Source organism: Bombus impatiens, unplaced genomic scaffold (genome assembly GCF_000188095.3).
Source record: "Bombus impatiens unplaced genomic scaffold, BIMP_2.2 scf_0665, whole genome shotgun sequence".
Taxonomy (NCBI): domain Eukaryota; kingdom Metazoa; phylum Arthropoda; class Insecta; order Hymenoptera; family Apidae; genus Bombus; species Bombus impatiens.
In genome coordinates this window covers 610,176-632,954 of record NT_177084.1, presented here as the reverse complement: position 1 = coordinate 632,954, position 22,779 = coordinate 610,176, and the positions used below count along the sequence as shown (strand labels likewise).

The 22,779-nt window shown below is 37.2% G+C and overlaps 1 protein-coding gene across 36 annotated transcripts in view; it reads right to left on the bottom strand.

Annotated features, from left to right (window-relative positions):
• LOC100745387 (calcium/calmodulin-dependent protein kinase type II alpha chain) overlaps nt 1–22,779 on the bottom strand; it is a 146,834-nt gene that overhangs the window by 34,618 nt on the left and 89,437 nt on the right. For 15 of the 36 annotated variants that reach the window (XM_012389824.2, XM_024370098.2, XM_024370099.2 and 12 more), the window contains exons 10-11: nt 14,715–14,775; nt 1,001–1,090 (exon numbers count right to left, since the gene is read on the bottom strand). In XM_012389824.2, coding sequence (XP_012245247.1) covers nt 1,001–1,090; nt 14,715–14,775 — 151 coding nt within the window. The remainder of the gene's footprint in view (nt 1–1,000; nt 1,091–14,714; nt 14,776–22,779) is intronic. The other 21 variants (XM_024370101.2, XM_012389837.2, XM_003492215.3 and 18 more) reach the window with 3 other exon arrangements.

The window sequence follows — 22,779 nt, the reverse complement described above, 5'->3', positions numbered from 1 at the left end:
TGGACGCTGCAACTGCCATGAATTCGTGCACGAGAGAATTTTGAAAAAAAGTAATTATAGTTGCGAATTTTAGTGAAATTTCAAGAAAATTTTTTGAGGATGTTAAATCTATTTATTTCGAATTTTAGTGTTTCTCTTTTCCAATACTGATTGCCTCGAACAGTTGATATTAATCATATTTTGTTCTATGGTTTTTACTCTAATTGCAAGGGTGGCGTTAAATATTTCTAGGAAAATTCTCGCTGTAATGCCTAGAAAATTAATCATAGTATTTTGTAGAATTGAAAATGTGAAACACGAAGGAATGATTCTAAAAATATCCCATCGATCTCAAAGTATCAATTTACAGAGTATTTCTCTTTCCATAAACACGGAAGAATGAATTTACGATATGTTAAATCCATCCTTTGAAGATTCACCGCAATCAATATATATTATCAATATATCGATCCCAATATTCCTTAATTACCAAAACAATATTTACTAGTAAACATAATATAAAATGTTGTGCCCCAAAATTTCACTATCACTCTCAAGATAACAACTATAATACCTCTTGGTCAGCACCAAAGATCGATGACAGCCTTCATAAAGCCATCCCGAACTCTCAACTCGTTAATAAAGATAACAGACATTACAGTGAAAATTTTATTCTGATCTCTTCGATCAGCCACGCAGAATTCCAAGCGTACACGAGGGTACGAAACGTACCAAAGACACGAACACAGAAAGAGAGAAGTTGACACCGCGGGAGGCACCTTTTCGGTGCGGCCAGGTTCCTAGAAAGATTCGTGACACTCGTGGGTGGCATAAAATCAGATATCAAATTGGGTGCATGTATCTGAACGATCTTCTAGAACGAGGATCGTCTCCCTATAATTTCGGGGAGGGGGTGTTGTGAACCGGGGACAAAACACACGAAAAAGAGGGGGAGGCTAGAAGAGAAGATTTTCTTTTTTTTTTTTTCTAGAAGTGACAGAGGATTTCTGGGTGGTCCTACCTTTCACGTCATCGTCCTCGATCGTTGTGCTGCTGTCGGTCGATTCCTTCACCTGAGAGCCATCGCCCTTCTTCGTGATGATGCTCCGACCTGGAGCACGCAGAGCGTTTCAGTAAATCGGCATTGGCTTCGTTGGATAATGAGCGGAAATAGTGATTTCAGAGATAGACAAAAGTAGAGAGAGAGAGATAATAACAGAGTGAAAGAAAAGAGATTAGAATAATTGGCAGAAGTAAGATTAGGCTGGTGGATGTTTGTGGTTAATTTTTGTCTCAAGGACGGACCATAGCGAGAGCACACACTTTGCACGAGGCGATCGCAGGATCGATTTTGAGGATTTTTGGAGGAGTAATTGGGATTCGTCTGAGATTGAAGAAGGTTGAGTTTCTTTTTTTTTCTTGGTAGAGGTTCGGAGACAATTTTGGTGAAGATTGTTTTTAGCGATCAAGATAGACACGTGTCTTTAGAGGAGGATAGAGAATTCTTGTTGATCCAATAGATCGTTCGATTACTTGTTAGGCTGATTGGAAAATTCTATCGCTAGGTTTTAACTTTATTTGGGAATTTTCATAAATTGCAGCTACATAATACACATTTACATATTTTAATTGTCGAAACATGAACTATGGAAATTGACTGCTGCTGGCAATTTCACGTAGAAAATGTTTGCAACGGAAGTCGTAGAATTTTAATAAAATAAAAATTAAAGATTCAACGTGCAATCACAAGACGACAGAAGATCTCATAAATAACAATGATTATTCTATTAAAAATCAATCAATAATATATAACTAACATTAATACGAATTTTATATTAAAGATTAATTAACGCAAATTCCAGTTAAAATAATTGATCTCTTTCCATTCATAGAACAAAGGCAATAGAATTTCCTAATCAACCTAGATAACGGGAAAGCTGTGAAACAATCGTCAATGAAGTGCATAGAATGACATTCTACTTTGAAATTTCGAGAAATCTGAAATTGTGCTGAAGCGTAGCTGCCATCAACAAGTGCACATTTTCGTATCTTTGCCTTGTAAAAATAGCGAGGCGATATAAAGAAGCCGGAAGAAAATACGTTGAAGAATTGATCGAACGGCTAACGTCGTTGAATACGATCTTGTTTGGGCGCTTCCTTCGAGGAACAAGAATTATTCTATCAGAAGCCGTTCCCGTGGAAACGCGCTCTAAAGAGCAGTAAATGTCGCGGTGAGATTGGAACGAAGTTGAGGCAACAATGGGGGTGAGCGAATGGGAACCACCTATCCTCCATTTACGTGCTTCCTCCTTTCTTTCTTGTTTGACAAAGGACGCTCGTTGATTATGGAACGTCGTCAGAAAATTAAATGTTACAACGATGCAATAAGAATTTTTCTGTAGAAAAGAGGAAACGTCGTACAAATTCTTTTTAAGGGTACGGAAAATTTGTATTTTAACCCATTCGAGACCGATTTCTAATTGAAAAAACATATTATTAGGTATTATTACGAGGTTTCAAGGGTCGTGATGTTGCATTACTTATTTTCTTTTTTTTTGTATTGGAAAATGTGATTTATTCAGAAGATTCTTTCATTTCTTGATATTAATGTTTCTTAATTATTTTATTTATTAATCCTTATTTATTAGTCGCTTCTTTGTCAGAAATATTTCTAAATACTAAAACAACCGATAATAATTAAAATGGGAAACTCGTATCAAAGCAATAAAAGAATACGAAATAAGCTTCTATATAAATTTTAGAAAAAGTTACCCAAGAGCCTAAAAATGTACCGTTGTAAATTTAGAAAGTTTCTGTGAAAAATTAAAATTACCTATTTTGATCATTTGAACAATTAATTTTGCATAATATTCTTTGCAATATTTCTTTTAGATGATTTATTTCTCCGACTGCCGACTGACAACGATAACACGAGTTTCTTTCGTGTGATGTAAGTGGTGCGTCACCATGGTTTCGAATGGGTTATGCAACGAAATTTCACACGAGTATATCTCGATCGCTAGAATGAATTACAGAGTTGAAGTTTGAGAAAGAATCGAGAAAGTATAGAGAAAAAAGACTTCTAGGGGGGAAACCTTCGACGTCGAAAAAACTTCGACTTCGTTCGGTTCCCAGAATGGTCGAAGCGATGTCGACTTTCCATCGAGATCGACGTAACGATATTTGTAAAATCATCTGGTGAAAGCTAGTGTCTTTAGCACCTTATCATGTTATAATTAATAATACATATAAGGACACGTAACGTTAACTATCACATCTTCAAGGCAATGAAAATTTCTCATAATTTAACCCTTCCAGAGCCAATTATATCTCTTCTTCGAAAAAATTACTTTCGATAAATTATTACTAAACAGAATACATTTCTTTCACAGTATTTCGCGAACTAAAAATAAGATTGTTTTCATGGAAAAGAAATATTTTTATTATCTATATTCTACTCATTCTACTCATCGATCACGAAAGGGTTAAAATTCAAAAAAAGAAGCGATTCAATTGACTTCTATCGTTACATCGATCTGGTCATCTACAACAAGAAGATCCTCTATCCAATCGTCCATGCTATCTAATCACAGTTCCACGTTTCCAAAAGATTCGTCAGGCAGGGGACTTTGAAAGACAGACAAGAAATAATCTTAGATGATTATTAGATCTTAACTAAGTAACAGATCAAGTAATCTAACTTTCCAGAGGCAGCAGAAGCTAGATAGAAGATGGATGCAGACCGCACAGGAGAAACGAAGAAGAAGAAGAAGAGACAAAGATGAAAGAAGACGCAGAAGAAAGGAACAGGACAGAAAACATGAGAGAGTGAAGGAGAATGGTTTTTCACAGGGTTTTATGGTGTAGAACGTTAAAACAGTGCATCGTGTTCTGCATGCGAGACAAATATCGTGATCAGACAAAATTGGAGCAACTCTGCCGATGCTCTCAAGACGACGTATCGGTGCCAGGAGAAAGGGAAATAAAAAAAACAATGGTCCTCTCGTCTTTACCTTCTGATGGCTCCTCTCGAGAGCTCGGCTTCGTTCCGTGCCAGCGAAGCGTCGCAACGTTTCACAAAAACGAAAGAAACAGGGAACAGAAAAGAAAGAAAAGAATAATGGTACCATAATTTGCATGCAGAGCGGCGTGCGTTTGCGTGTCGAAATATTTTCGTTTTTCGGGGGTAGAACATTTTTGCGATGGTGTCGTGGCGAGTTAGGATCGACAGGCCAGTTCTTTGGCGGTTTTCTATTCGATTTTTAGTTGCTGTATAATTCGTGTCATAGTACGTGTCCGATGAAGGCGCTTTTATCAAAGATTAACTTTCGATAGCTTTATCTGTGTAATATATTCCTCGTGGTTTACATTACTGTATTTCTCAGCTTGTTCGCGGTGTAAATTGTGGAACCAAGTGCTATCGATCGTTGACCAAATTAATCGTTGAGCACCTCAAAATAATTACAACCGATTAAGTGATGCTTTAACGGAAAGTTTTGCTTGAATTACTCAAAGGTGTTACAATTAATCTACTTCTGAAATAATACAATTATTTGATCAAATGAATTATTAATTACTTCAAGTAATATTAATTGCAACATTAATCGATTAAATGATACTTTCAGGTAATGTACCTTTTCATGATTCGAGTTACCATAAGCCGATACTCTTTTTCGTCGATTGATATTACGATAAAAACGTAGCTATCCTAGTCCGCTACAAAAATACCATAGCCAGTTGATCAAATTATTCATAAATTACTTCAAGCAATATTAACTACAATGGTGATGGATTAAATGGACATTAAAGAACAATCCTGCCCCGTAATTTAAATCACGATAAATTGCTATCTACTACAGTTTTCATGGTCGAGCCATTCCACGATAAATAATACAACAGTTCATTTGCCCTGCGGATAACAAAAACGCAATTCTCCTAAAACAACTGGTTGATAGGAATATCATGCTAAAGAATTCATCGGTGAGTGTCAATTTATGGTAACTCGTCGGTGGGAGCATGGTGGTTTCCGAAAGCTTCTACGAGGCGTATCCTAACCACTCCCCTAACTCATAAAAAAAAGAACACCCCTTAACCTTGCTTCCACCTTCCAACGAGCGCCTTCCCTCCCATCCTATCCAAAATTCATTGCTCAACCCGAATTGAAACGGCCGTTATCCGGAAGCTTTCACGGGCTTCACCGGTGCTCCCATTTTTTTCAATGAAAACTAAGGAAAAACATTTGTACGTAGATAGGAACCTGGGAAATAACAGTGGCGAAAACGCGCGATTCTTTCCGCCCTCTCGTCACGAAGGGCGAAAAGAAAAATTGAATCACGCGAATGGACGCAATTATTGCGAATGTGCGAGTCGCCTCGAAGAAGGCGAATCGTTCTTGTACGCGCCTCTTGGATAATTTACCGCTGGGAAATGTTGGGAGGAAAAATGGCGGGAAAGGATGGAGGGCACTCGGTTCCGACGTTAGTATAAATATAACGAACGAAACTCCTCCCTGGCGTATAATATCCGAGTACTTTCGGGGTTGAACTCGAGTTACCGGAAACCTCACGACTTCCACGCGGTCCGCACGGTGTTCTTATCTACTTCCGCCACCAGGCTTCGCTTCCGCCGAGGCAACACCGTCTCGCCGTTTCCTATGATTTTATCCTTTCCTTTATTTTAATGTGCTGTTTTTTACTACGTTATTACGGTTAGTATCGTGTAATTGGTATTACCAGTGAAGTAACGTCAAGGATATAACATATAATAAATATAATATCGCGTATGATTGTTAGGAGCATATATAAGGCACTTGTATAATTGTCCGTAGACACGAAAATTGAATTTGTTACTATCTTGAACTTTTTTCCTCTGAATTTTCATTTTAATGACAAAGCTTTGAGAAGTACGTCGAGATGTTCTTCGATTTTTTGAAGGATTAGCCAATAAACAAAAAGACTCGCATATAAACCCAATTTGCCTGTGAAGGATTAATTCTTGTAGTAGTATTAATCAATATAGTTAAACATCCTATTAATATCGTACTTGTTTTGGTTTGGAGATTGAAACAAAGTTAAGGTATACTTCTTATGATACTGATCGAGACTTTATCATTCACGTAATAGGCGTAAATATTTAATTGATTTCAAAACATCGTTATATGTTCTTTTCTTATTAAGTAAGAGGATTATGTACTTAAACAAATGAAGTAGAAAAGAAAAAATGATACAAATAAATTAAATAGCAAAAAGAGATACTGGTTATTATTAGATTATTTTATCAAAAATAAAATTCATAGAAATGAAATTGTACGCATTAAATTTTCTAAAAATAGTTTCTATCATATCTTTGTAGAAGCTTATGTCTCCTATATGTGAACGCGGAGGGATATAATGGGAAATAACACTTCCACCAGGTATTCGTGAAATATAGATAAAGTTTCGAAATGGAATTTTCATCGGTTCTTCGGAAAGTTTTAAAACTTAAAGGGAGGAGGTCTCTGTCAGAAATCGAGCGGAAACTCGTTGCCTCGACGCGAAGGAACCTCGTAAACGGACGTTTGGTGTGAAAACGACCCTTTCCGCCGTGCTGCCTTTCCGTTGATAAGAAATGCGAGCAACGGGGCTAGACAGCGGAGAAGCAGGCGTGAAACGAAATAAAAAAGAAAGCGAAGCAGAAAGCGCAGCCATGCCAAATGCGACGCGAGAACGATTGTTCGTGCGGAACATTCCTGTCTCGAGTCTCGTTCTGAAATTGTTCGTTTAGAAATCACCTTATTCTCGCGAAATAATTTGCAAATTGTTTCCATTCCGACTCAGACCGAGGAAAATCTCGTTCCTTTAATTTCGGGATAATTTTTCCACGAACAAACAAACAAATGGTATTTTTTTTCTCTCTAAAATGTAGACAATTTTCCTATGGATTTCTAAATCTTTGATTTATTAATTAACTGTATATATTCTATGTAATGCTCTTGAATCATTCAGATCTTTCTATTAAAATCTAGCTGCATCGATAATTTTTTCTAATGGAAGATTTTGTCACTCGACATATTTTTATTTTAAAAATCTATTGTTAGAAATATTGACATTTCTAGAAGACGTTCTTAGAAATATTCCATTCTAGAAATTTCGTAGCCGGCTCGATCCTCCGATTCGGTATTCATCAATCATAATTCAAGGCTAAATTCCCCCACTGCATCTTCGTCATTACGTGCCACAGAAATTCTAACATAGAAATTTTACACGCGTGTCGTAAGCGGCGATAAAATCGTTAGCAGCGGAAATCTGTCGACTTCTCAAGCTTCTCAAGCTACAGCTAGCGGTAAGGATAATGCAAGGAAGAAGTAGTGGGGGATCGAAATCAACCATGATGGTAATAATCGAACAGAGAATCGGCCTAATTGTTTCGAACAGCGTAACAGAACGATCGACTCGATTGTATCGGAATTTCCCACGAACTGTATCGTTTGTTGTTCGATTAGAGCCTTGTAAGTCCAATTCCTACGTATGTGTATCATATGTATATGTGTATGAGTGAGTGATGTGCAAGCACAGCTTATCGTTTATCGATTAGATGCATCTTCTTTCGGTTAAGAGGCGTCGAAAGAGCTTTCTTTCTTTATTATTATTATTATTATAATTTTTTGATATTGTTCAGAGATGAAGGGTGTGTCCTTGCACCTCCGACCCACTTCGCGTTACCTTGTCAAAAAAATCAGTCAGATTAAGAAATATAGACAGACAGAGAAAGGGAGGAAGGTATTATATAGAGAGAGTAAGAGAGAACGATTGGTCTCGTTTGCTCGCGTTCTCTCGTCCGGAAAACCCGAATTCGCTCGGAGATTCATGGATTCGTTCCCGACGCAGAATTCATGAATTCTTTTTTGCCGCTCGGAAATTTATGGACTCGTTCCTGGTTTATATTTATCCATACATATATATCTACGTATATATATATATATATATATATATATATATATATGCATACATATATATATGTACGTATGTACACACGTAAAGGAGAACGTGTGTTAAATATAAAAGTACCTTCACATAAATTCCGATGGCGTTTAGGGGTCTCGTCGACACCTCGAGATTTATCGATTCGATGAATTTTCAAGAGGCCGTGCCGAAATCTTGTGAAGCCGGAGAGAACATCGAAAAAAGAGATTCTCTCGAGAAAGAAACTCGATGACCACGGTATACACGTGCACGAGCATTTAGAGGAATTAGGAGACTCTAATTGGGCATAAGAAGCAATCCCGATTTATAAATTTGTCTCTCACTTAATAACGATTCCCGAGATTCGAGTTAACGTCTTTTTCTTTCGTTTTTTAGAAACTAGAAATCGGCTAGATTCTACGACTCTGTTCGTTCTTGAAAATAACGAAATATTTTCCACGTTTTCTACAGCTACTGTTATTTATTGAAGCGACGTTTAAGACGGTTATCGAACATCGGTAAATATCGTCGACCAATTCTCAATCGTTCAGCACACGAATAATCCAGTGGATACGTTTTCGTTTATATTCTTATCGATTTTCGATTACCAATAGCCAGACGAAGATGCAGAAATAATTTTAGGGTGAAGAGAGAACACGAGCTACGAGTAAATGCTTCGTTTATCATTTCATCGAAGAATCATGAATGAAACGACGCGATTCATAATGTCGATCGATCGATGATCGTCTCACGGGGATCGTAGCCGAAGGAGAAAGCAGATGGTTTTTTAGCTTTGATCCTGAAGGAAGAAATAACGATGAATGTTTTTCGAGAGAGAAAAAGCGAGAGAGGTACGTAATGCATCCAGCGATTTTTCCTTTTTTTGTTTTAATTTTTTCTGGGGGATAGAAAGCAGCTTTGTTTCGTTTCGTTCACGTAGAAACGCTGATTGTTCTCTCGAACGTTGGCCATTCTTGATCGCGACCTATCGCGATGACGAAACTTTAAAACGTAGAATTCTCTTTTCTCTGAAATGATCGTGCTTTGTGAATCGGTCAAATTTGTGAATGAAGTTTGTGACTTCGATTCTGTGACGAATGGCCGAACGAACGAACGAAGGAACGACCTAATGGCTGATTTGGCTGATAAGAGAAATCGTGGTGAAGAAGCCTGGGGACGGACTGCGATGACGAAGTAACGTTACAACGATGTTCATCATTTTGCTCTTTTTCAGTTATTTTTCCCTTAAATTTGTTTATTATTGTTGCGTAGAATTGGACGTAGAATTGATTAATTTCAATATATAATTTAATTTTACTTTATATTTATAGAAAAGTTCGATAATTTCGAGTCTTTCCTTGTGCCAGTGATGTGCAGAAGTTTCCACAGCAAGATCCTTTACTTTATATTTTAAAAGCGATATTTTAAAATAATCTTAATTAATTGTTCAACGGTATTTATTTATTTAACTGTCCTCCTTTCTTTTACCCGCCATACTATTACGCCCGATATTAAAATTCTTTAAGACATCGCTTTCGGAACATAAAGTGAAAAATCTATCTAAAGCTTTCACGTATCATCGTACCATAGATTGTGGGACATTTGCTTAATTGCAAAAATTTAGATATGGTAATTATACGCTAATACGGTGGTGATAGCGTTAAAGGAAAGTAACGTTCTCGAAATGGAGCATCGAAAGAATAATTAGGAAAAAGGGAAGGAGGAAAAAAGAAAAAGAGGATATCGAAGATCGAAATGCAGAGTTACGGCGCAATTAGATAAACTTAATTAAGCTTCCGGGGAAATGAAATCGGGAAAACGAACGACAGACTCGAAAGACAATACCTCGAAGTTAATTATACGTTGGTTGCCCTGAAGCACCTTGATTGAAAGAGTAAAATAGAGGAGAAAAGATCGCGAGAGGTGAAAAAAAGGAAACGAATGATCGTTCGCTGTCTTCGAGTTGGTAATTGAAACAAATTGCCAACGACGCGGCAGCGAGGGCCGTCACTCTCGTTTCTACACCGACTTCAGGAAGGAAATAGTTACATGGTAATGAAAGTATTTGATATTTCGCGCGATAACCGCCGCGACTCGCACGCAAACCTCGAGAAAACTCGCTCGGTTTCGTTTCTAAACCGTTACGAATTTTCATTGTTAACAAGAACTCCCCTTTTAGATTAGAATCGGTCTTTCGAGCCTTAAATTATTCGTAGACAGCCATACAAATATAATAACACGTGCTGCTATTACGAGTTATACGAAGAATATTTCGAAAAAGCGATTTGAATTAGTAATATAAAATTTTGTATAATTTAATTCGAGTTTTATATTATCGATTTGAATATTGTAACTTAGTTCGAAAATAAAAGATCTTCTGTAATTTAATTCGGGGATTAGAGTATCAATCTTAATATTAATTCTCAATTTCCTAAATTTACAATTCGAAATAACAAGTGTTTGAAATAATCAAGCTTTATAATATTCAAAGAAAAATATAATATTACCTTTAGATTAAGTTTAGCCGCAACCTTTTAAGGATTCAATTACGTTAAAGTTTATGATTATTTTTTCGTTCAATTTCCATCATCCTTTGTAAAGTACTTTTACATTGAATAAATGAAGCTAGTCTTTAGAGCAAGAGTTATCCTTTTCTTCAATTTCCAACTATCCTTTTAAAAAGTTATCCTCTAAACTTTAAACTAGTAAAGTAATTCTTTTCGCTACTTTCTATCTCAATTTTTAACATAAGCTGCCCTTGTATTAAACGAAATTAACGTTCACGTTTTTTTCCGTAGTTTCCACGGTTCTTAAACTAATTTAACCTCGGGTTAAATAAAACATAGCTATTCCTTTCAGCGATAAGATAATCTGCATTTTCATTTTCATCTTTACTCTTTCGAATATTCCACGTTCGAACGTTACCTTCCGAATATCACCTAGAATCTCATTCCAACAAATATCCATCTTAATTCTCAAGAAAAAAAAAAAAAGAAATTCCAATCTAAAAATATTTGTTTATTTTCCATAAATCATCCCATGACCCATTTTTCACTGTCACGTGTTACCAACACGTATTTGCCTACGTGAAAACAGACAAATTGTCCCCCTTGTAGTGTCCTACCTGATTCTACTTCGAGCATGAAGTGTCCCCGACGATGTGTCTTTTTTTTCTTTTGCGTATTTTTTGCGGTATATATATATGTATTATATAGACGCAACAATAAAAAATATATAGACAAAGAGATCGTAAAATTGAGAAAAAAAAATAAGAAAAAATAGGTAAACGAGACAAAAAGAAAAAAAAGAGAATCAACAGAATTACACACAGGCTCTATAATCAGACAGTGATAAATCGTGTCTTTTGGGGAGGGGGGAGGGGGAGCAAAAAGTGGCGTTCGTATCGCGTTCCGGGTGTCATCTCTACGGATGCAAGATGCTCATCTACTATTCGACTAAGTTCTGGGTGAAAGATCGTAGCATTCTAGGGGAACTTTTGGAGATGTATACATTAGTGTATAATATTGATGTGTTTGTAGAGAGGCTGCAAGTACACGCGTGTCACAGATACGCGTACTTGCCTCCAGATGCACATTTGGCACGTTGTATGACTTGTATATACGTATATCGAGCATCTAGATTCAAGACGGCTATACCAAAAGGGAATCGTTTTGTATACAAACGTACATAATATACAGACATGTATTTGCGTATAGTAGATATTCATACTTTGTATTTTGGAACTTTGTTTCTAGCAGAAATTTATTTTTTTTTTCTCTATTACTTTATACTTTCTAACATTCAATATCATCTTTAACTAATTAAAACTTACTAAGTATTATTCGTATAATTTTGATCAAGTATTTCAGTGTCGAATTAGATTAGAAAATATTCGATTGGCATTGCCATGAGGAACATGAATGAACGATGAGAATATTCCTTTCTTTTGTTCAAAAATATGGATGTTTCACGCGTCGTTCCAAAATGTGCGGCATGAATGCAAAGACAAATAGAAAAAAAGTGGGGCACGGGTTCTGTGTTACGCATTTCACTGATGTCTCGTTGACAGAGTAGAGGCGCTACAAAATGGTCAGCAATACTAAACGCACAATAATCATTCGTAGGCATTATTCGCCAGTGGACCTAAACAGTTGTGCTCGACACGGTCACGCGATATCTCGTAAATGATACTTGAGTTCCCTCCTCTGATTACATATCCAGCGAATTCGCGAGGAAGATCGGTCAAATTATAATTTCTTTTCATTTTATCTTCTAGAAATAATATCTTTCCTTTCGAATTTTCCTTTCGCTAAATTGTTTTCTAAATTTAACCTTCATTCGATATCATCGAATTTTAAATGATCTACTAAAGTTCGAGTTGAATTACTTAATTTTAGAGTTGCAATTTGCATTTTACAGGATATAAAGAATTTCTCGCGTAAAATGTAGAATTCAAATAATCTAACTGAAATATAACTGAATTATTATAGTCTATATACTTATGGCTCAATGGTACCAAACGATGGTTAAAAATAAAAAAAAAAAACTGGAAAATTTGTTCATTTCGTGAATTGAGCAAATTCAAAGATTTTCTCACTTCGTAATCGACGCGTCGATTCGTAAACGAAACGTATAAAGATACAAAGAAACACAAACGATGAAATGAACGAATGATTGGTGACGATCGATGATTCCTCGCTGATAGTGATCCACCAGATCTTACGGATCGTTAGAAACGCTCAAACTTTCTTACAGTGTTGGAAGTTAGAACGATCGTCTGACACTTTGATCGAACTTTTGCTATTGGGAATGCGGTTCGAAGCGACGAAGCATGACTCTGATGATCGTCGTTCGGATATGATGAGGAGAAAACTGCTTGAGTCCACTGTGACGACGATTCGCGTTACCCAGAACTTCGAAACGATCGTTCTCGTCGGAATTTTATTGGAAATAAACAAAAAAAAAGAAAGATTACTAATAAAAAAAAAATATTATTAACACGATGCAATTTCTGGATAACGCAGCACAGTCCTTGCAGGGTATGAGGTGCGAGCCAAGTGCATCGACTATGAGGTACACGATGTGTGAATGAATTATCATGATAATTTATTGTACTAGTGTGCAGAGCGAGCGACGATGAAATTTGTCGAAAGTATTTAAGAAGAACTAATGAGTTCGATCCAGTGGAATTATTGCGATTGTGAGAAGCGATTTGTGCATTGGGCACGGAAAAGAGAAATTTTTGTTGATGTTGCCAATGAGAACGAATAGTTCCAGGGAGATTTGGGGGGTAAATTTCATCTCGCTGCTCCGGTAGTTCAAGTCTAGAGGCGGGGATCAACGCAAGGGGCTCTAATTCGTTCGGTGCACGAGCAGGAATGATCTGCGGTGCTTCATTTCGTGGCCACCGTTACTACATTTTACGTCTGTTTATCCAATTTTTTAACTCTACGTTTCTTTAATTTCCGTCGATCTTTCTGTAGAAGTTTTATTCGACGACTCTTTCGAATAACCGAAAGGCTAAACTGGGCCGAATTTTCAATGGATTTCGATCGAAAGAGAAGTAACTGTTATTCAAAGAAAAAAGTAGACGACAAACAAATCATAATGAAAATTTTCTCTAATTTCCTCCGAGAAATTTTACTTAACGATCCCTTTGGAGTAATTGAAAAACTTCAGTTCAACTGAATTTTTAATAGAATTCGATCGGAGAAAGACTACCGTGTTTTACAGCAAGAAATAGACCAATAACTTTTTACTTCCACGTCGTCCTTCCAATCTTTTCTAATTCCTCCACCGAAATTTGATTTTACAATCCCTCTCCGATAATCGAAATCTAAACTGAGCTGAATTTTGAATACCGTTCGTTCGAAATAAGGCTACCTGTAGATGTGTACATCCCCCTACCCAAAATATACAGCGCAAGGTATTACACACTGATTCCCATAAAATCTTCATTCTACTCGACAATTCCATTTTCAAAATATTCTTTAAAGAGAGAGAGAGAGAGAGAGAGAGACATAAAAAATACTGTCGTTTTATTTCCTTGAAAAATTGAGAAGTCCCTGGGAAACCAGCTCTGTCCTCGCTGTTAAATATTCCTGGACCCTCTTTCATCAAGTCCGACGCTTCACCGAAATCAGTGCGTAACACCTCGGCTGGGTCCCCTATTAAGCCCTGCCATTGTAGCGGTGGGTCGTAAACACTGGCGTTTGTCGTGGAAACAAAAGGGGGAAACATCCAGCCTGTTAACTCCACCCTCGGTAAAACAAGTAGGGTGGCCGTGTCTTTTAATAAGTGAAATAAAAGTGCGTGCGCGGGGCCACGTCGTGAAGCACCTCTTGAAAAGAACGAAAGATCTGCTGAACAGAACCTTTATAAAAATATATACACATATATAAATATAAATATATAATATATATGTATATATACATACAGAAGAGGGGGAGTTTATAAGAAGAATAAACGGGCAGTGAGAGAAGAGAGACGAGGTGGGTTTTTATGGGTTATGAATTCTGGAATATAAACAGAGAATACAGAATGTATAAACAGAGAACGAGTATAGGTACACAGAGACAGAGAGAGAGAAAGAGAGAGAGACAGAGAGAGAAACATGTATAACCGAGGGGTTCGAGGGTGAAAAAAGAGAGACATATAGTCGATAGTGTCGTTTAGAGAAAGATAAAGACAGACGATAAGGTCGGGTAGGGTTGTGGGCGTAAAAATTTAATGGGAGATATAAAAGTACTGTCTGTCGTGGTCCATGAAGCGCTGAAGAGGGCCGGAGGTACTTACCCTGTGCATCATACTTACTGGAAAAGTTCCTCGTCGCCAACATGGTCGTCAGAATAGCGCCCTGCGGACAAAAAAGAACACCGGCCACGATTATTCCTCTTTTACATTAATCGAGAGGACCGAGGAGAGAGAGAGAGAGAGAGAGAGAGAAGAGCAAGAAACACGACTCGCTTAACTTTAACCGGGAGAGGAAGTCGTACGAACGGCTGAACGAAAGTTAATCGCGCGAGATAAGCTGCTCGGCGGTTTTTCATGTTTTATCGCCACGGCGAGTTTCAGCGAGATCGAGGGATGAAGATTGGGAGCGCGGCAATGGCTTGTTAATTGGAAGCAATTTAGATTTGTGTTTCGTGCTCTCGTACGTGACTATACGATTAACTTACAAGAACCTCGATATACCTCGAACGGTTGAGAAGATCAACTATGGTGTTTGAAAACTTCTTTGTTTTAGTACTTAATCAGATCACATGATCAATATATCTTTTCTCCAAAAATGACTCATTTCGATGGAATTACTCAATTTAGTTTGTGCGGTGAACTCAGCTTAGATGAGGAATTCAAGAAACATACATAAATAGGAAGTAACTCGACCTTTATCGTTCATTTCAGCTAACCCTCCAATCGATAAAGAAAATTCCATTCTTCTAATTACGCGATCTTTCAACCCGACCAAAGCCATCGAGTCTTTTGATTACGACATTATTCGGTACTATTATACATAGATATTTCAAAGAGTATAAGCATTCTAAAAGATTCGATCAATCACACGAGAATAAATCCTACCTCTGTAATTACACAAGCTTCCAACGTAACCCAACAAAAAAATCATCGAACATCAATCAACGAGATAACAGTTTGGAAGACAGTTCTAAGACTTCTGACCATCCAATCATTAATCAATTTCACTTTTCCGAACGATGTAAGTCGAACCTTCAAGTTCTCCATTGCAAATTTCATTCAACAAAGAATAAAAATTTGAAAGAAAACTCCAAGTGATCCGTATTTGAATAGCCGAAAGACTCGACTGGAGCTCGATCATGCCAATTTCTCGAGAACAAACGACGATCTCGCACAGACACACGCGCAAACGCGAACGAATGCAGTCGTTCAGCGCAGCTTCTTTGTACGGCGGCTGATGGTACTTCCGGTCTTTGGTACTGCACGTTATTACAACGGTGAACTTTGGACCTGGAGACACTCGATCCCGTCTGCACGTCGGTTTTCCAACGATAATTCCCTCACGCTCGAGAAATTCTATCGTTATCGGTATTCCAAACGTTGAACGACGATCCAACGAACGTATACCACGTTGGACGAGGCACACGGATCGATAGATTAATAGCCCGCCATTAATTCGCGTCCTGAGTGTCTTTTATCTAAATTAAACGCCCACTCTCGCTTATCGACCTGTTACTCGTCGTATTAAACGATATTGCGCGGAATCGTGTCCTTTAAAAGATGGAAGTCGCTTTAAAGAGACGAAAGAAGCGAAATGTTTTATTCATCGACCTCTGCTAGATGGCAAGTGGCTTCTTTTTTAATGTACGTGTTCCTTTGGAGTAGAGAGGCCTTGTTAGATCATGTATTAAATACATTTCGATAATTACGTCGATCCAGAGGTAAATGCAATTATCGGCGAAAGTGGGGACGTATTTGATGAAATCGCTTTTTTAATGGCTGCTTATGATCGTGATTACATAGGAATGAATTTGTTAGACTTCTATGAACATCGTTTCTCAATTTCTTTCCTTTTCTTTTTTCTTTTCTACGTACTCATGAGGTAGATAACGAGCTTACGTATTATTCTTGAATATATTATGTAGAATTATTTTTCGTTCGGGGATTTGAATTTCTGCGTTTCTGCATGCGAGATAACCATGTTATTGGCTTTTTGCTCGATCCCTAATTGATTATAATTTCTACAATTATTAATACGACAATATCATAAATACATTACATGATGATAAATAATAATTAAACGATGAAAACGAACTTGACTTCGAAATTCGAGAGAGAAAAGCTGCCGTTATAAAATTGTCGCGAACATCCAATAAAATACGCACAGAAGTTAACACCATTCAAAGAGAACAAGATGAACATCGATCTTTGCCGACCAGAGCAATTCATTTATCTGTTGCAAGATTTTATAAAATTTAACTTCTCTTTAATTTCAACAAAATGGTATTTATAACAACATCTTCGATACTTAACGTTTCACGATTCACGCAATTACATAATAACCTGTACAATTTACAAGTCAACTTGCTATATACAATAATATGATTTCCTGAATAAATACGCCTTCCTCTAATGTCCATCGTAATATGATAAACGTATCAATTTTTATCAGATTTACCAATAAAATTACATGCTCGGCATGTCTCTACAAAGTGCCGACAAACAGGTGATTACCTTTAAACAAGCAAATAATTAAACGAGAAAATGACTAGGGCACACGGACTAGTTTCAGGCCGACTTTCTCGAAAACCGGAAGTGTAGACGAGGAGAGAGTGGCGACAAATACGAGCGAACTAAAGCAAACAGAGCTAATAAGAGTGGCGTCGATGCAACGTTTGACGTATCGTTCGAGCATCCAGAAAATATTTACGACAAATATTTGCCGGCAGAACAATCGATTTCGATTAGAGGCCGGTTTCTATTTTCGTTTCGCGCGAGCTTCTGTAATACGCGTCGTGTATTTAAATTCCGAATATTAAATACGTGGACGGGCCAGGTAGTAATAGAGAATCGAGCCGTCGCCCTCCTCTCGCGCGATTAAATATTCATGCACCGTATTATACGATACGCCTCCGTTTCTTTCCGAGTCGTGTAAGGCTCTCGTTCGATCGCGCTGCGTGCCGGCCCGGTAAACGAGAATCAATTCCTTCGTTTAATTGAAACAATTCCACGTATTAACTCAATGGAAGTTTACTGCTCGGTTCGTATCGCATGAATATTGAATTTTGATCTTGCTGCCTGATTTATTTGTTGACAGAACTGGCAGACTTTTAATCGGAATAATTATGAAACATGTTATTTTAGCGCGTTATCTAACGGACAATGTTATCTAAATCATTCGCATCGCTGCAAATTTCTCTGGTTCGCGTTTATCGTATTTTAATCGTTCTACAAAAATTTAGATAACTACCGTAACAGTCCGTGCGTTAAATAATTTTTAACCGAGTATATGGACATGAAAGTTTCTTGTAATACAATGTTCGAACACATTCGCGAACCGATGTATTTCGAAACATCGTCTGGTCGAACGATCTCCGTAAAGAATCACGCGAAATCTCTTTCCCCTGCCGAAAACCATTAAAAAACACCGAATAAAAAGACCAGCATTTCTCTCTTTAATTACAGCACGACTCGACATCATAATGCGAGTAACAGCTTCGTCCACTTCTCATCGATCTCTCGACGACTCGTAATTACCTTGAAGAACATCAAAGCAGCTTGTTCGTCAGGTGAAAAATTCCAAAGAAAGGAAGAGAGGAGAGAAACGGAGGAAATAAAAACGAAAGAAACAGAGAGAAAAACAGAAGGAATGTCTGATCGAAGGTTACAGGGTTGGCCACCAGTGTGTTCGAGTGTTCCTTTTGAGCCCCGGAAAGTGGAATGGGCAGACAAAGCAACCGGATAGGAATGGAATTACTATGTTCGAGTTTCGAGTTTCACGCCGGTTCTCGTGACGATTGAACAAACTCTGGGAAAGGGGTCGTCGTTTAATAACTCTTGGCCGAGCTCGAAACTTCGTCATGACGAACTTGGTGTTTTCCTTATTCTCAGTTCTTTAGTTTCTCCTTTCCTTTTTTTATTCTTGGTGCTTTGCGTGGAAGATCACATTGTATTTAGTTTGAAAAAATACAACCGGTAGATTGATTACTCTGTAGATTAAATATAAGGGGTGGCCGTCTAATCTCGTTGCAACGAACTTTCTTTATTTTCTTGCGAAAAGTTACGTATTATTTAATTTAACGAAATTGGAAACGAAAGAGTTAGTCGATAAATGACCGTGTAGGATAGATATTGTATGTAAAAATAGACGAATTGATTGATTAATGGCTGTGAATGAAGATTAAGTATATACCTCAGGAATGGTGGCTTCCTGTTGCCTGCACAGCACGAATTTATTCCTCAATGCTCTCATGTTTGTTATCCTCTGTCATTCACTTCAACGATGAATTTCAGCTTGGTGCACGACTTTTATTAATAGCTTCACACTCTCACGCGAAACATCACTAACAATGAATAACGTTTGGATGTCATTTGAAGCACAAAGATTTCTTCATTTCCAACAATTGTAGAAATTCTGTATCTACTGCAATTGATATTCTAATCTGTATATAATCTAAATAATTCTACTCTATAATAATAGGAATAATTTATTTGATTTCGACCAAGAACTACGACTTGGTTCCAATCTTTCTAATCCCACATTTCCTCATCCGATCTTCTTACTCATCCTTTCATACATTATTCTTCAGCTATCCTTAATCAAGATACTGCATATTAAGAGTCTACGCTGTAGTCTCTACATCATACTAACAAGGAGACAGCAAGAACTACGAAATCTTGAATGATTTGTCTGTATGTACATTCGATGATTTAAGTTGGTGGTAAAACAGCTCCAAAAGGATTTGAGTGTAATTTTGTTCTCTAGAAATTAATAAGTCTTTTCTTATATCTTACTTTATACGTTCTTTTAATATTAGTATTATGTTCTTTTTTAATATTAACGTTTCACAATTTATTTTGATAAACTTTTCATTATTTCTATCTACCGAGAAATTGCTGTATATTTTTACAATTTTACGGATAGAAATTGTAATAAAAGTATTTGAAACATGAGAAAGTATTGCACCGAGAACATAATTTCTCAATTTATTTCTTCGTATTATTTCTGCTAGCCATCGCTATTGCTAATCGTCTGCTTATTGCAATAATTTTATTTATATTTCTCCTTTGCGTGATGTATATCGCGAATCCTCAACCTTCTCCTCCGAAGAAAGAAACGAACGTGCTCTAATCACCAATATCCTAATTAACCTAGTGTGCGACTCATGACTATTTCATCAAACGAGATCGCTTCCTTAAACCGATCACGAAAACATTATTAACGCCATCTAACACCCTTAATCGAGTCTCGGGTCACGAATCACCCGAGAGGCTATGCACGAACGCGCGTCTACCGGTCTAAGTGTACCAATCGCCCTTCGTAAACCAGCTGGACATTAAGTTCGTGCGCTAATTACATTCGGTTTAATGGAACAATCGCGTGATTGAAGGCTCGCCCTCCAGCTGCGTTCAGATACTATCGTGAACTGAACGAAAAACACTATTTCATGGGGGTGGGGGTTACTTATGCGAATAGTATATCGGTGGATTAGTAATTGGTTGCTTAATCACTGCCACGTACGAGATGTACGATCGTTCCCGTAATTATGCATCGTTCGTTCGATTCTCTGCCGATATTGTTAGACAAAAGTTTCGAATCTTTGGACGAAGTTTGCAATGTAAAAAAGAAGAATTTTTTGCAATGTAAAAAAAGAAGAATCTAAGAATACGGAAATTTGCTTTTTAGAATTTGAAGGTTGAATCTTGTTTGCGAAAAGTTGAGAATCTTTGGAAGGTGTTTGCAAAAAATCTAAAGAGTTTAAAGAATTTTTCTTTGGGGCGCAAAGTATCTGGAAATGTAAAATTTCTCATTTTCTACAATATAAATTTTAAATTTTGTTCGTCGAATGTTCCGAATCTTCGGGCGGAGTATCAAGTCTAAGAAGAAACTTTCCTCGAAGGAAAAGTATTTAAGGATCCGTGAAAATTAAAAATCTAAAATTTCTAAAAATACTTTTCAAAATTTAGACTTCGAATTTTGTATACTTAAAAATCCTCTCGCAGTAGTGTAAAAATATGTTGAGAAAACGATCCATAGAATTCAATAAAAAAAAAACTGTGAAAAATGTGAAATTGGAAAAAACATATATGAAAACTGTGTATCTATCCATTGGATTTAATTTATCTACATTTCTACATCCATCATATATTTATTCCTATCGATCAGAACGAAATACAAAACCAATGCCAGAACAGGTCATTCGATGCCAAAGGTAACAAGATTACGAGCTTCGTTCCTCGCTACTTAACAATTACCTACCACTTCGCTACTCCAATTATTACTATCATCTTGTTCTTGGTACACGCATTATGCTTATTATGCTACATTCTAAAATTCATTCTAAAAATGGAACACGTTAAACCACAAAAATCTCGTCAAGCAAAATCAAAAGGTAATCCATCTATATATCTGTATACTTATATATACGTATTTGTGTGTCACGCTTTGATCAGAAAGCAATATTCTCCTCTTCACATTTCCAAATGCATTTTCACGGGCGCAAGAATCAAAGCTATACATATATAGAAAAGCGAACAAATTTCACCAGGCTCGATTAATATTCGGCACACATCGAACGATACACATACTGTCCACTCGAATAACTATATCATTGCTATTCGACGTGATTGTCACTACAGTTTCGCCAGTCGTGTCCATAGAAACGGATCACTTGACAGTACACGCGATACCAACGGCAATTCGTGCCACACTGTTCGCAACAGTTGGAATCGTAAAAGTCGTCGAAGAGACTGACTAGGTAGGGGAGTCGGAAATCCACGAATTCCCAATCAAAGAAGGCCTACGTAAGGCCTTTGCCACCTCCAATTCCCGCGTTTAGTATCTGTGAAGGTGTTTCGGGGACGAAAAGGGGATTAGGAGACGATGGCAGGGGGAATATGATTCTTCCCCATGGTTGGTAATGTGACACAGCATTTGTAAAATGATTTTGGTTTCTTTATTTCTTTGAAATTCTATGGCCATTTATACTTATTCAAAATTTAGAAGGTGTCGTATTAGTTTAAGTGATAAGTATACCGCGGATTTCTATGTGTTCGTACGAAATTTGAAGATACAAAAGTGCACAGAACGTGAAATATTTAAAGCAGAGTAAACTCTTATTTTAATCTGCGTTTAAGTTCTATTACTACTAATCAAATTCTATTGATTGCAACAATTTCGTAGGAAAGTCCGCAGTTTAGTTATAAGTAATTTCCCAAGTTGGCCTGGAATTTTGTTATTTCGCTACTATGGGATCGTTCGAACGATTTTAATTAATTTCTTTTCTTCGAATTTTTGTGGTTATTTAGAATTTCATTATTGCACTTAAGCAACAAACTTTCATTCGGCTGATATTGTTACATTCACCTGATATATCGGGAAAAAATTCGTTCTATGTGTGGGATGACCTACTGCTTAAGGGATGATTGAAAAAGTTGTGTAAATGTAACACGACGTGATTGAATACCGGCAATCCTGTAGTTGATTCAATTAAGAACAATTTCTAAATAGAATTTCTCTTCAGAGGTGAAATAGTCTATTCAAAATAGAAAGTGGTAAAATTCTTATAATACATTCTCGAATAAAGATCGATGAAAAGTTGACCAAAATTGCTAGAAAATTATCTGTACAGCGAATGTGAAAAAGTTTAACGTAAAACTTTTCCGCTTAATACACTAATATAACATTATGCACACCTGAAACAAGGACGTAACACAGATTGATCAATTGTTTCACGGCCAAAAAGAGGAGCCGATTGACCCGACAAAATAGCCACGCAGCAGCAAGACAAAGCGAACTCAATTTCGAGTTTCCTCTGACCAGTTCGCCATGGAGTTTCATGGGTAGAAAGGGGGGCCAATGGTTGGACGCTAAACACCGGTTTATCCTGACAGAAGCCGTGCGACTATAGATCATTTAACGGGCTGGCGCACCTTAACACTCGATGTCTCGAATCGAAACTTGCGTGTAACTAGTTAACTGGAGTTCCGGTACAACACGTCGCCAGCGAATTTCCGTTGTTAATCGAGAAACTCGCGACCCCGTACGTCAGCCTCTAATTATTGGTTCTCCCATGGACTTTAGGCTATAATATTACTCGTATCCTAATTCGTTATATTTAACACTCATACCACTGTATAAACATATATATTATTCGAGCGTCGTTAA